The sequence below is a fragment of the Haplochromis burtoni genome, unplaced genomic scaffold (genome assembly GCF_018398535.1).
Source record: "Haplochromis burtoni strain Fernald_Lab_line unplaced genomic scaffold, NCSU_Asbu1 Contig_62, whole genome shotgun sequence".
In the NCBI taxonomy this organism is placed as follows: Eukaryota; Metazoa; Chordata; class Actinopteri; order Cichliformes; family Cichlidae; genus Haplochromis; species Haplochromis burtoni.
The window spans coordinates 1197701-1212726 of record NW_024582423.1 but is presented as its reverse complement, the minus strand read 5'-3'; the positions used below and the strand labels follow the sequence as shown (position 1 = coordinate 1212726).

Genomic DNA, 15026 nt, shown 5'->3' with positions numbered 1-15026 from the left:
AATGTGAAGGCAAACAGTTTCCGTTATAAAGTAGGGAGCCAGCAATTAAAATATGCAGCTGGTTGAGTACAGAAGAGAAATATAAACACTCTTAGCTGATTATTATATGAATAATAAAACCTTTAAAAGCAAAAATACTCTGACAGATAGCTGTTTTGATTTGTTCTGTAAGGCGCATATAAAGGTTTCTGTGACATTCATATGTTGTTAGATCACCTCCAAATGATCTTGTTATTGAGTGATGGTTGGTTTATCACTGGTAAACCTATGAGCATCTGCTACATATTATTACTATAGAAGCTACATATGCTGCCACCGAGATCTCTTCTAGCATGACAAAATAACAAGATTTTGCAATTGATAGCAGCAACGCTGTTGATCATTTATGACCACCTGCTTACCAGAATCACATTTATGTTGGTCCTCCCAATAGGAGGGAGACGATGCAGTACAGTTTCCCAATCGCAACCATAGGCGATCGCTTGAGGTAAGATAACACTCTACCAACCTGACACATTGAGTGTCTATGTGAAAATGGTAAAGGCCAACCTGAGACATTATGTAGAATACAGTGCTTTTATTTAAAGTGAACAAATGACAACACGCAAATAATTCCTAGTGCGTGATCTCTTTGAGTGAGATTTTGTTTACTCAGTTTCAACGACATCCAAAAAGTTTCTATGTGATGAATTGAGCAAACCGATGAAACCTCATAACATTGTTGTCCTGAGATGAAAAATCCAATTTTCCTTTGGTGTATATATTTGCTATAGCTTTTTAAAAAGCAGTTAAGATGGCAGCCTATCTGCTTGTTACATGATGATGGCCCTCCTGCTTTCATGCCCAAGCTCCTATGGTGTTCATTGAGACTCTTGTCTTTTTAAAGTGTCGTATTATTTTGTATCTGTTTTATTTAACATAAACAAGCCACTAAGAATAACCAGTGGTTGTTGTCAGTCTTCTTTTTTTGTTAGCATTGTTCATGTGCAGAATGCCTCTAAGATCAGTTTTTAAAACCTTATCATACATCTACCACCTATGGGCTCAAGGTTTGCCAGGCACCAAACATTTTAACCCATCAGAAAAGAATAACTCTCAGGCTGACTAAGATTTCAGTGGGGAGATGAAGATTAGGATCAGAAATTCATCCAAACCACACAGCAGCATATTAATGACTTGTGTTGTAGATAATCTGAGATGTTCTCTTTATTGAAGTTCAGTTGGTTTTCCACATCTTCTTTCTGCCATGTTTTTGCCTTTGCCATCAGAGACCCTCACATTTTGTTTGATAGTTTCATCTTTTGTTTTTAAGATTTTATAGTCATGTTTTTATGTTATGTTTCAGACTTGATTGCAGGATGTATCAGAGAGATATTGTAGATGAAAACTAAATTGTTCTAAAGCTAAAGAATGATTTGAATGATTGGTGATGTGAATACCTGAGAATCTTTTGCGTGACCTTTCATGCTTTCACACCCTCCACTGTGGTTTAATTAAAACAAATACGCAAAGGGGAGTGGGCCAAAATTCCTTCAGTGATTTGAAAGAGACTACTAATCACAAACATGCAATTTATGCTCTGAAGAGTGGCACAACCAGTTATTAGGTTTAGTAAGCAATCAGTTTGTCACACAGAGATAGATAGGTTTGGGTAGCTTTTATCCCATCATTTATTAAATCACCATTTTAAAACTGCATTGTGTGTTTTGTCGTTATCCTTGTCCAATATTAAATATTTTTTGACAATCTGACACATGTAAGTGTGACAATTATGCAAAGAATAAACCAGGAAGGGGGCAAATATTTGCTGAGTTTCAGCACACAGTCAGATGTCATAAGCTCACTTTTAGTCTGATACCTGCTCATGATATGTGTCCAAATGACTAAAGCATTTATTCTTAAAAGTGTTGATAATTTTTATAGTGTATAGGGGGGAAAACAAAAGACAGACCTGTTTTAAAGTAGTTTGAATAAGAATTTTGAACGCATAAAAATATGAAAACATCTTGATCTTGTTGGTGTGTCAACTGATGAAAAAACAATCAAACAGAATTAGGTTTGAGATTATTGAAACCTAAGGCTGGACTCTCCCTTAGAGATAGGGTGAGAAGTTCGGCCATCCGGGAGGGGCTCAGAGTAGAGCAGCTGCTGCTCCACATCGAAAGGAGCCAGCTGAGGTGGTTCGGGCATCTGGCAAGGATGCCCCCTGGGCGCCTCCTGGGCGAGGTGTTCCAGGCATGTCCCACCGGGAGGAGGCCCCGGGGCAGACCCAGGACACGCTGGAGAGATTATATCTCTCGGCTGGCCTGGGAACGCCTTGGTATTCCCCCGGACAAGCTGGAGGAGGTGGCTGGGGAGAGGGAGGTCTGGACCTCTTTGCTTAGGCTGCTACCCCCGCGACCCGACCTCGGATAAGCGGATGAAGATGGATGGATTATTGAAACCTATTGAAAAAAAATGTGGAAAACTTGACAGCTCAATTTTATTTATATAACCCCAAATCACAACAACAGTGACTTCAAGGAACATCTATCGACTCCAAATAAGTCTTTTATAGCTTCTGGCTCCACTGGAAACTAAGGATGGGGAAATGTTGTTATGGTGCTGTGGTGATGAAAAGATACTGGAGAAGGCGGGTTTTCTAAAGAAAAATGACTAAAGTGGAAGTCATGCATCTGTTGGCACAGGACTGCACATTACAGTGTAGTTAACGGTGATAGCAGCAGGGTATAATCACTGATCATACAGCTAAGGGGAAGTGAGATTAAGGCAAGATATACCTGTTATATAATTTTAATACACCCTGAAGAAAAGCAACCTGCCCCAAGTGAAAAGAAGTGCTACACAGGGAGAAGATGATTAAGTTCCTCTTTTGTGTCTTTGTGATTTGCGAGTTCAAGATCCTTTCAGGTTTTTAAAAAACAAAATAAAACAAAAACAAAACAAAAAGCAACTTTTTGTGGTGCATAAATTACATGCTGCTTCTAACACCTCCCAAATCATTGTTGTAAAAATATAATGTTCAGTGTGGTTATGGAGGGGTTGCAGTTAGTAAAAGATAGCTGATTTGACATGTACATTAAGGCAAATATAAAAGTTCCTGGGACGCTCAAATGTTTTGAGATTATCTCCAAATTATCTTATTATTTAGTGATGGTTGGTTTATCACTGATAAACATATTCTATGGAAATAGAAAGAAAAAAGCTGCTGGTTATTCTTAGTGGCTTGTTTATGACCAAATGGATAGAAGAGCATGTGGTCAGCCCATTAGAACACCGCCCACTTGCAGAAGGTTTCCCAGGGTTTGTCAGCAGCAGATGCCCAGTCCTGGCTGCTTATAAAGCTCTCTCTTTCTCAGACACACACCTTGATAAGCTCCTGCAGAGTTTCGTATCGCAGGGCTGCATGAACGTCAGTGGTGACGCTGCTGCTGCTACTACGAAGTTTCCTTGAAACTGCTTGCGTTGTTAACATGGAAACAGACACGGATGTGCTTCTTGTCACTGCAAACGTTGGCTCACTCTTTAATAATGTAAGTAGAATGGCATCACAATTAAAGTCACACTATAATGATGGTATAGTCACAGGATTATGTAAAAACTCTAATAGGCTCATGCATAAATAAGTAAGGCAGGGTATAGGGTATGAGGAAAGCTGGGGGGGGGGGGGGGGTTAACATTGAATGGGCTCCATTGCACGGAAGAGGATTAAGGCCACTGGACGTCTTTTTGTTTGTTTTTCCAGAATTCCGAGGAAAAAGTTTGGAATCCTGAAAAAGTCTTCTCATTGTCTTATTCTGAAATCTTAGCAATGCCTTTCTTGCTGCAACTCTTCCAGTCAAACCTTCAACTCGAAGTCTTCTATTCACAGTTGAAACTAAGACTTGCTTACTCCAACCGCTATTAAGCTGCGCTTGAAGCTGTTGTCCTGTGAACCGCCTATCACGCAAGCTGGTAACTCTCAGAAACATCCTCTGATTAAGCTGTGGCTTTTGATCAGCCAGACCTCTTCCTGTTAGAGTTTGTTTCTGAGTGCCTTTTGACGGTGAAGGAAACTGTACTGACACCTTGACTTTCTTTGTAATTTTTCTGTAGGTTTAGAATGTTATGATGGTCTGTCTCTCTTCCACACACTACATTCTGCAGTGCAGTACTGTTCAACTGATGGTCACAAGAGTGTGGTGCTCCGTGTTCTCTGCTCCCGTGTGTCCTCACACCCCGTGCTCTCTGTCTTCTTGTTTTCCCATGCTCCTTCTGGGAAAATAACAGAGGCATCTGTCAGGACACTCAACTACAGAAAGCATACACTCACTAGCCGCAGTTCACTAGGAAAATTGACTTGGAGTCTCACGCAACGATCCAGCATCGGTGAGAGCTCAATCACACTCTTAAATAGCTCCCCTAACAAGGCTGATCAGCTGCAGGTGCGTGGCAATATCTTCAGGTGTGGCCAGCCATGTGACAGGGCCACACCTGTCAGGCCCAAAGGTGCCTGTCACCCGACCTATCGGATACAGCTGCACACACACACACACACACACACACACACACACACACACACACACCTGCCTTTACATACAAGCATGAAAACACAGGAACAGCAACACAGTGCAGCAAAAACACATATTAATATTATATTATAAAATTATTTTATAAAAATAATTTCATAATTATAATTTATAATTTATAATTATTTTATAAAATTAATTAATTCCTTCTAACAGAACGCACACACACAAATATAGTCTTGTGAAAAAGAAAATGCATTCTCTTTCAGTTCTAAGGTTTAATGTACTGAGTTATAACATGTAAAACAACATGTTATTATTATATGGGAAAATGTAAAAACAGTGTATCTAAAATTAAGTACACCCATATTGCTTCCATACCAGGTAAGTAGCTGCCAGGTGCTGCTAATTAAGTGGGCGTGATTAACTGATCATCAGCAAGTGTGAGCACCTTTATGAAAAAGAAGTTTTTCTAGCATATGTTAACAAAGACAGAAAGACACCAGCCATGATCTTGAAATGAAATGCAATGAAATTGCAAATAAAAACCTAAGAACTACACATCAGATTCTACAAGTCTCAGAATGTTAAATGTTACAACTCATGACAGTATTTTGGCCAAAATAACATCTCTGATAGGCAGAGTCTCCCATCCCATGCATGTAAATGTTGGTGAACTGCAGAGCTCCTTCAGTGACAGACTGTTTTTACATTTCATAGGTCGGTGAAATTCAAAGTGAATGGTTAAAACAACTGTACAAGGTAAGCTTGAGCCTCTGCATGTTGCAATAATAATATTACAGTTTTCAGAATGTGATATTTCTGTTTTGTTTTGTTTTGTGGAGAGTATGGCCACTTCTAGGAAGCGAAACCTGTGTTGGTTCTGGCCACTGTTCTATTATACAGTTGTAATTGCTGATAGCATATCTGCATTCAAGCATCACTAAAGCATATGCTTTTTAAAAAGACCAATTGAGACAAGCTGAAAGGTCAAATATTTAAGATGTGGACATACTTCAACATATAAGAAAAGATGCACTTTAAAATTGAGAGAAAGTGGCCTCTTTTTGTACAAATGGTGTTCTTTACTAGTGAGGATAAAAAGGCAGGATGATTTCCTTTATTTCATCAAAGAATCAGTAAGCAAAGCTAACTACAATGTTGCTGTTTTTATTTATTAACAGGAATGATATGTGATTACCTTTTTTATACCTTATCTGCTTAAGATAACTGAACCGCTCTTTGTTTAAGAATAATTTGGGATATTTTAGTACGTTTGAGCTGCTCCTGCTCTATTTAACTTGGGCGGCATTGCAAACACAAAATTTCTTGTATCTGACATTACAAATTAAAAGGCTTCCCTGGAGACGATCATCATTATTGACCTTCTACACCGCTCAGCGCTCTTCAGTGTAAGCATGTACATTGCACTGAGACTTTTTGCTTTGCTGTATAACAGACTATCCAGAGCTACAAGCCACAGTTCATTGCCCTGCACTTCCAGGAGGTTGGAGGAAAGGACTACATGTTAAACATGGGCCATGCAGAAAACTTCTTCTGGTAGGATTAATATGCTGATTATAATGCATTTCGCCATTTCCATTGATTCGTTGTTGTCAATTAAACAGTTCCTTATAATGTGTCAAAAAAATGAAAACCATCTACAGTTATATGTCATTTGAGAAGCGAGAACCAGTCAAGTCATTACATCTTTATTTAAAATCATAACATTAATTGATGGCTGTTTAGTTACAGACAGAAGACTCTTAGATCGTTAGATCTGTATACAAAGAAACCTCCAGTGCAGTGATCATACTTTTTTGCTCTGCTGTTACCAGGACCCTCGAGTCCAGTGAAGAAATGAAAGACTTTGACAGGTCTTGCATTTATGTGGACAACCAGTTCAAAGTAGAAGATAGCTTCACGGTAAGAAACACAAAAACGTCTCATACAGAGTAGTTGCTGTGTGTTAACTGGATGCAGTCAATGTATTCTGCTGGGGAAAATCAGACGTTTCTGAGAGTGACGTGACACAGTGAAACAAAAAACGTGCTTAGTGACTCAGGTATTACATTACATTATTTTTACATTAATGTTTTTGGAACTCCTCCTTGAATCGCTACCTTATCATGGTGGAGGGGTTTGTATGTCCCAGGGATCCCAGGGGCTATGTTGTCTGGGGACTTTTGCCCCCAGACAACATAGCAAATTGGTCCTGGGTGAGGGACCAGACAAAGAGCGATTCAGAAGACTCTTATGAAAAGAACATCGAGGGAACAGTTTACCCTGCCCAGGATAGGGTTACTGGGGCCCCACCCTGGAGCCAGGCCCGGGGAGGGTGCCCTAGGGCGAGCGTCTGGTGGCCGGGCCTTAGTCCATGGGGCCCGGCCGGGCACAGCCCGAAGAGGAGACATGGGCCCATCCTCCCGCAGGCCCACCACCCGCAGGAGGCACCATAGGGGTCGGGTGCATTGTGTGCCAGGTGGCGGCCAGGAGCGGAGGTTGGAAGGTGCTCCACCTGGAGACTCTGTTGTCCTGCTGGGAGACTTCAATGCTCACGTGGGTAACGACAGCGAGACCTGGAGGGGCGTGATTGGGAGGAACGGCCTCCCTGATCTGAACCCGAGCGGTGCTTTGTTATTGGACTTCTGTGCTAATCACAGTTTGGCCATAATGAACACCTTGTTCGAACATAAGAGTGTCCATAAGTGCACGTAGCACCAGGATGCTCTACGCCGTAGGTCGATGATCGATTTTGTAATCGTATCATCAGACCTATGACCATATGTTCTGGACACTTGGGTAAAGAGAGGGGCTGAGCTGTCAACTGATCACCACCTGGTGGTGAGTTGGATCAGGTGGTGGGGGAGGACGCTGGACAGACCTGGTGCACCTAAACGCCTAGCAGAGGCCCCAGTCCGCGAGATCTTCAACGCACACCTCCGGCAGAGCTTCAACAGCATTCCGAGGGAGACTGGGGACATTGAGTCTGAAGGTGGTTCGGGCATCTGACAAGGATGCCCCCTGGGCGCCTCCTGGGTGAGGTGTTCCAGGCATGTCCCACCGGGAGGAGGCCCCCGGGGCAGACCCAGGACACGCTGAAGAGATTATATCTCTCGGCTGGCCTGGGAACGCCTTGGTGTTCCCCCGGATAAGCTGGAGGAGGTGGCTGGGGAGAGGGAGGTCTGGGCCTCTTTGCTTAGGCTGCTGCCCCCGTGACCCGGCCTCGGATAAAGCGGATGAGGATGGATGGATGGATGTTTTTGGAATGACTTTCCCACCTTCCTAGCAAAAGAGAAAGAAAGGAAAAGCAACTCAAGACTTTTGCACAGTAGTGTTTTTTGTTTTTGTTTTTTTAAGTATTAACCCACACTCCTCCCAGGTGATACCCTCACACTGAACATTTGACACTAGGGGTCAATGGCTGCATCTGCAGATTGAAGCTGTGTGAAGTCAAAAAAGGGGATACTCAGTGGCCAGCTGAGAGTAGAGACAGGACAAAGTCAATACATTTAAGTCTAGATTAAAACTAGAGCAGCTGTCTTCTAAGGCAGAAGACAGAATCTAGCTAAATCCAGTGGAGTGGTTTGGTTTAAACTAGATTAAAACCAACAATTATATATTTTAAAATAAAATAATTAAACATACTCACCGAAAATGGATTTAGCTACATTCTGGACCGCGTTTCCGAATGCAGTAGGTAGCGAGCTGACTGGAGACCGTAACAGCCAATCAGAATTTTTGCATCAAGTCTGTGATTGGCAGGTTTTGTGGCACACTTATAACGGTGTACAGTGGTCCCTCGCGGTTCACTTTTCGCGGCCTCGCGGTCCTGATTGTAGACCATTGTCAATCAATCTCGTGCCTCCTGTCTCCTGAATAGTACAGAATGCGTTCAGTTGTCCAGTTTATATAAATATTCGATCGTTAGCGGTGTGACTCTGAAATGCTGTACTGTATGTTTGTACGTTTTCTCCCCAACAAACACCACAATGTCGACGAAACGTTTTGCACCGTCGTCAAAGGCACTTGCGGGTACCTTTGGTTTCATTCTGTGATACTGGACTTATTTTTCTACGAAGGTTTGAAGTTTGAGAGTGTTTAAACAAGAAAGAAAAGTGTGAAAATGTTCATGCCTGTCTCAGAAAAATGTATAAAGTGTGTAGTCCGGGGTTTTACAGCCTTAAAACATCTATAATAACTGTAAAAAATAAAGTTGGCTACTTCGAGGAACCATCTATTTCATAACTCCCGCGATAAACCAGGCACCACTCTATAGAGAGTTGAGCGCGCACGAAGCAGAGATGTGAGCACGAAGACCTAGGGCAGGTCCGCAGGTATCTGTCAGCACACAGCAGAGATCTGAGCAAGAGGGGCTGTTATTGTATGTGCAATAATAACAAATAATAGCAAACACTGAAATACATTTCTTGCATGCAGAAATTAATTTTGTCCCCTCAAATTAAACTTTTCTTCGCGCAAAATAACCTTCTTCTCAAAATGCAACATTTGCGCATGCATTTCTTTTAACGTGCGATCAGAGAAGAGGCACAGAAATAAACAATACTTTGGGCTGATGTTAGCAAGTGTACATTCATAGAACCAGTAAGTCACGTTGGGAACCTATTTTTATTTCTGTTGCAGTTAATTTACCCATGCAGACACCCATTACTACTGCCTGTGTGACAGCTATGCTGTAGAAGTAAAGTAGATAGTAGCCTGGCTTCACAGGGTATTTCTAAGTTGTTTTCTGTTGTTGTGGAGAGTAATTGTTCAGAAAGGTTTTACCTGATGCAGTTACTGTGCTAACATACGAACCTGTTCTTGCTAATAACCCCTGTGTAAACATAGCGGCATTTGATTGAGCAATTGTGTCCACTAGAGGGTGGTGTTGATTTAATCTAAATTGGCTATAAGCCATCCTGTCATGTCTTTATGATAATCTTTTCATGGTGTCTGTTTCTGTCCACGCTTAAATGGTGTTCTCTGTAGTACTTAATGTGAGAGATGCTGAACCAGTGAAAGATGTTTATGTTATTGTACTAATTTAAGAACCACATCGGTACCAGCTAGAGTGTGTGTTTGATGTGGGCCAGTTTTAAATAAAGTCCTTCAGCACTGTGACATAATTCCCCGTCTCTGACCGGACCTTATTACCAGGGAACAGTACAGAATCACGTTTCAGAGATAGTCGACTAGTGTGTTCACGTTCTGTTGTAACCCATAAACTGAACGGTAATGTAACGACATCCATCTTTCACTTTCACAAAAGTAAAACATCACCACTTCCACCTATAGTTGGTTGTAATGGAGGTGGAGTAAAATGGATCCACTCTCCCTGCCCAGCGCGTACTCCCCATGCAAGGGAAGCAAATTCTGTCGGGGATACCTGCCTTGGCACAACACGTCCTTGCACAACAACCTTGTGTTGCAGCCAATGAAACAGACTCTTCCTCCTTTGCCCAGGTGTGCTGGGGCACAAGCGGTTAATACCTTTTAAATGGTTTTAATTTTCTGTCTTTATTGATTTTACATTGCACGATTAATCAGATAAGAGGAGCAGGGAGTTAGTACATTTAAAATTGTCAGCCCCACGTCAGTGATGATTTGGTACAAAAACAGACACGCACACTTCAGGGCCCTTTTGGAAATATTTTAGTATTATTATTGTTGTTGTTGTTGTTATTTGCCTGTGCCATTTGTCACTTTAGCAATCAGAATTGTTTTCTTAAGGCCAGCCAAGAAAAACAGGGGAACGGGGGACAGTAAGAGAAGACACTGAGAGAATCCGTTGGATCACCTGTTAAAACAAGAAAAAAGAAAACAAACAAGAGAACAACACACTACAGAGATCAAAGCAACAACTAGATATGTATAAGTAACAGTAAATACTAAATATTGAATGTTATTGAGCAGCACGCAAGGCCAACAGCGCACAATATGCTTTAAGATAGCATACAAGGAAGATATAGTTTGTGTCTGTGAGCACCCGTGTGTACACCTGTGTGCATGAGCGCGCTTGAGTTCAAAAGGTTTCTTCATGTAACAATCTGCTAGAGGGTGTGGGAAGCCATAGCCCTGGCCCCAGAGCATGAAGCAGCCATGGAGAAGACCCAGGCCCCAGACATCCAGAGGCCCTCCAGAGTGTGAAAGCCCAAGGAGGACCACTGGAGAGGCAAGTGCACCACATTCCCAGAAAGAGCTGAGGAGAGCAACAGATGTGGGGTCACCCAGCAGCCACAGTGCAGATGCCACAGGTGGCTGCGGTGATGAGCCCACAAGCCATGCCGGCAGACAGTCATGCCAGAGCGGATCGAGCCCCAGTCCCTGAGGTTCGAGGGAACCCCACCCCCCAGATAGGGTCCGACCTGGCCAGGGGCGCCAGGCCTCACCAAGCAGCCAGTGGGAGTATGCGGGGTACATACCTGAGCGCCCAGCCCCAGACACTGAGAACCACCAAAGGTTCTGAGGGCTGAGGGCATCAGTTTGACATAGACAAACTGGCACACACAGACACAAGCATACATTCCCACCCTCATGCACATAAATACAAATACTCAGCACTCGCGCAACGTGGAGACAAACAGAAATGAACACTATACACCCTTTCACACTTCCCAAACATACTCTACACTCCGAGGTTCAGGTACCACCGCCCCCAGAGCCAGGAGATGTTACCCTTTTCCCTGGGGTGGAGGGACGGACTGCCCCCGGCCCGGCAGCTGCAGGGATGGCCCAGCGCCCCAGACCGCACAGTAAACACAAAAAGGGAGAAACATTAGTAGCAGTAACCCAAATTATCCCCCATGTTAAATCTGCACTCGCTCACATCATGCTTGTTTTTCATGTGTTGACGTTTGTAGTCATTTGTAACCATAATGGCTTCTGTCGCTCAGCTTTTGAAGTATGACAAAGAAGTTGCAGCCTTCCATGATGTTATTAGGGAAGAGGGCATCAAGTTTCCACCAAGGTCTGTAACTCTGCTACTTGCTGCAAATTTCTGCCATTTACTTTTCATGCTTTAAGAATTTGTTCCCCTCTTGTCTTGTGCTCAGCTACCCATACAGTGAAGAGCATGCTAAACCAACCCAGTACATGAACACTCGCTGTCCTGCCTGGTGTGATCGCATCCTTATGTCACATACAGCCCAAGATTTAATCCACAGGGTGAGTCTTTGCACAATCACATCATTTCATGATGACAAGAACACAATTTGATATAATACGTGAGTTAGCATGACGTGTTAAGGAAGCACTTTGGCAAGCTAGCCAGCCAACATTTCTAGTCAATGTGTTTTAGCAGTAGCATTAGTTAGCAACATTTTAAGGTTAACCAATTATGCTGCATGACTCTGACTCTGGTTAGTTCGTAAACCTTTGCTGATAGTGACGGGTTAATTTATCAGCCAGAGGAGTTCTAGGGGTTTAAAAAAATTAGCTAGCATTATCTATTTAAGATAGTGTTTCGCTACAATATGTAGCTTGCAGTTTGTCTGTTTTTGCAGGAAAGCTAATGTTAGCTAACAGATGGTGATACCTGTGTTTGCAAAAAGACTTCTTTTCCTGTAGAAGTCTGTGAGCCAAAGTCTGTAAAAGTCCTCCTGAGTTTTTGGGATTGTTCTGGATCATATTTTGAAATTGAGGATTAACTTTGGTGTAAAACTACATCTTCATTGCATAAGAAGTTGTCAATCACAAGTCATTAGACAACGGGCTTCGCATACTTTGGTACACGGTTTTACATTCGTGCACACATACTGTATAACCTTTAATATGTAATGTGATGTAAATCCACTATGAACATAATCCAGCCCACACAAATGTGATACTCAACATTTAACTTAATATAATTTAAGAAGAATCTGTTTGTAATGTTTACATATAAATGATCTTCAAGTTCATTCTTCTTTTCAGAGAGACGATGGTGAGAAGAGTGTTGTTTACTACACAATGGGTCCTAATGTCTGCATGGGAGATCATAAGGTAACAGATTACATAAGCAGTGTGTTGTGCACATCAGCCATGTGGACTGACTCTGATGTGTTTTGTTTTCTTCTGTAGCCTGTGTTCTTGTCCTTGTCACTGAAGACAAATGACCACATCTGATACTTCTAAATGGTAAGAAGTTTCACTGAGTGTGTGTGTGTGTGTGTGTGTGTGTGTGTGTGTGTGTGTGTGTGTTCTGTACTGCATGTGCAAGTGCAGCTGAGTCGATGTGGTAATTCCAGTGAATGGATTCAGTGTGAGAGAGTGAGCACAGTAATCTTTCTCTGGTCCCTGGAGAGCCATAACCCTACTGGCCCAGTGGAGTCGGGATATGAACTAAGAGTAATGCGTGCGGGACATAAGAGATCCTTTGTGCACATCGTAGTTGGAGTGCAGGCGATCTGCACTCTCGCTGATCTATGTCTATTGAATCCTCCTCACTGTCACTGTGGCTACACATTAGGTTTAATGCTGGCCTGCTTTTCATTAATTACCACATGGATGGCTGGCTGGGGACACATTCACATTGTGCGGGGCATTTTTACGGCCATTTTTATGGCCATGATTTTGTTTTGCTGCCATTTCAATTTATTTTTTTAAGGAAGAACTGCCTTTTCATGATTGTCCTTCTTCACAATGGGAGTGCTTGAAGAGGCTACAACTATCTTCTTTTGTGTTTTTGACATTTCAAGGCATATGAAAGGTTTGGCCTACTGCTAGTATTTTTAGGCTACATTTTAGCTCTTGCAAGGTGTGTTCATAAACATGTTGTTTATGTAACCGTTGTTTTTTTGTGAAGTAATGCCTTGTGTCTTGTCTAGGCTTTGCTGCCTCCGTCCTGATTGGGTGCTGCTGCCTAAATCAAGTCGATCAGCAAAGCCCTGTATGTCTGGGGAGCTGTACTTCTCGCCATTTTGACTGCTCATACTCAGTCATTGGGTTTTAGAGGCTTAAATGCCTTTGAGTTGTATTTTTAGCCACATGTGATTTTGTTTAGACTGTCTTTGTAGGGTAGAGCTGCCTTTAATTTGTTATCCCTAATTTTCTCCTGTTTATGTGGTGATTAGGTAGGTTATTTTTGTAGGGTGTATATTTTGTTTTATTTGGAATTAAGCAAGTTAACTTTTAATTTCTTTTTAGGGATGTTGTATTTGTAATATTGACAATATTTCCTTAAACTTAAATGTCAATCTGAACCAAACCGAGATTTAAACTAGCAGAAAATAAACATTTAACAAAATCTTATTAAAAATTATTTTCTTGATATTTAATCTGTGTATTAATAAATATACTATAAACAATGTTAATGTAACTAAAATAGTTGGTGAAATAAAGGAATAAAAAAGTAAAACTCACTTTTGAGAAATACATGAAGTTTGATCCATGCTTAATAAACTTGAGCTTAAAGTGAACTCTCCAAGTTGCCTCATCTATTTGTCAGAGAGTTGCAGTCAGCTTTGTTTGCTAAGCAGCTTCAAAAACTTATCTTGCAGGTGTGACTGACACAGTTATTGTGTATGCTCTTCATCAGTAACAAGCAGCTCATTTGCTGTGAAACATAAACTTTCTATTCTCCCTCTCTTATCTCCAGTGGTGTCACAGCCATAAAATATTTCTTAATGAACCGTTTAGAAAATCTTTCCCCCGACACACACACAAAGAGAAACAAAAACCCAAATGCTTCTAAAATGTGAAATTTAATTTGTATAGCCATTTCATTTAGTAAAATCAACTGCAAAAAAACAAAACAAAACAACTTTTTCTTGTTGCTTTTTATGCATCAAATGCTCTATAAAGACTTACCAGAGTTCTTGTTGTTGCTCTGCTTCACCATCTTGAAGAAATAAGTAATACTTCTCATATGCGTCTGGATAGAAGATGTGCTTGCGTCTGTTTGTTGGTATGAATGTCATGAAGTGACAAAATGGACTGGTTCCTATGTAGCGCTTTTATACTCTGAGCACTCAAAGTGCTTTACACAACTTGTACATTCACTTATTTGCATTAGCACCTGTTTCTATGCTTTTTCTAAGTGCTTTCTATCTAGCATTCACATGCATTCATACTCTCCTGAATGCACCGGAGAGCAACATGGGATTTGACATGCAGACTGGAGCAGACTAGGATCAAACCACCAACCTTCCAGTTAGTAGGTGACCTGCTCTTCCACCTGAGCTACAGCCACCCCATTTCTTCTGTGCAGTGCGGAAGAGCATCAGTCAAGGTGGTGAGATGGACTCGTGCCCTTTGTGACTCTGGTAGTTCTTCTGAGGATACACTGCCATCTTGCCACACCTTCACCATCTGTGAGCACAAACTGCTGCTCTGCCAGCATGTAGAAAAATCACAGAAGTGAAATCAATAAAGCAACTTGACTTGACTTCTTTTCCTGCAAAAAGACAGATCAGCAAAGCCCAGAGAACACAAGACACACAAGGTGCAACACTCAGACTCAAACAGCCTTCAGAAATGAAGGCACAGTGTTCGTCCAGTCATACTAGAAATGATTATGTATCAGAATAATAACTAAGA

The 15026-nt window shown here is 41.8% G+C and overlaps 1 protein-coding gene and 1 long non-coding RNA gene across 3 annotated transcripts; both read left to right on the top strand.

Moving 5' to 3' along the window:
* Positions 1-5214: 5214 nt before the first annotated feature.
* Positions 5215-6468, top strand: LOC102306276. Its single transcript, XR_315837.2, has 3 exons — positions 5215-5270; positions 5968-6068; positions 6347-6468. It is a non-coding gene; the product is annotated as an uncharacterized LOC102306276 (long non-coding RNA).
* A 4804-nt stretch (positions 6469-11272) lies between these two features.
* On the top strand, positions 11273-13717 carry LOC102306492 (inositol polyphosphate-5-phosphatase A). Of its 2 annotated transcripts, XM_005922694.3 has the most exons (5): positions 11273-11478; positions 11564-11675; positions 12423-12491; positions 12570-12626; positions 13316-13717. In XM_005922694.3, the coding sequence occupies exons 1-4, from the start codon at positions 11387-11389 to the stop codon at positions 12612-12614; spliced, it is 318 nt and encodes a 105-aa protein (XP_005922756.1). In that variant the 5' UTR covers positions 11273-11386; the 3' UTR covers positions 12615-12626; positions 13316-13717. The 2 variants fall into 2 exon arrangements, with proteins under 2 accessions (XP_005922756.1, XP_042077127.1); XM_042221193.1 differs by lacking the exon at positions 13316-13717 and having other exon boundaries at positions 12570-12926.
* The last annotated feature ends 1309 nt before the right edge of the window (positions 13718-15026 follow it).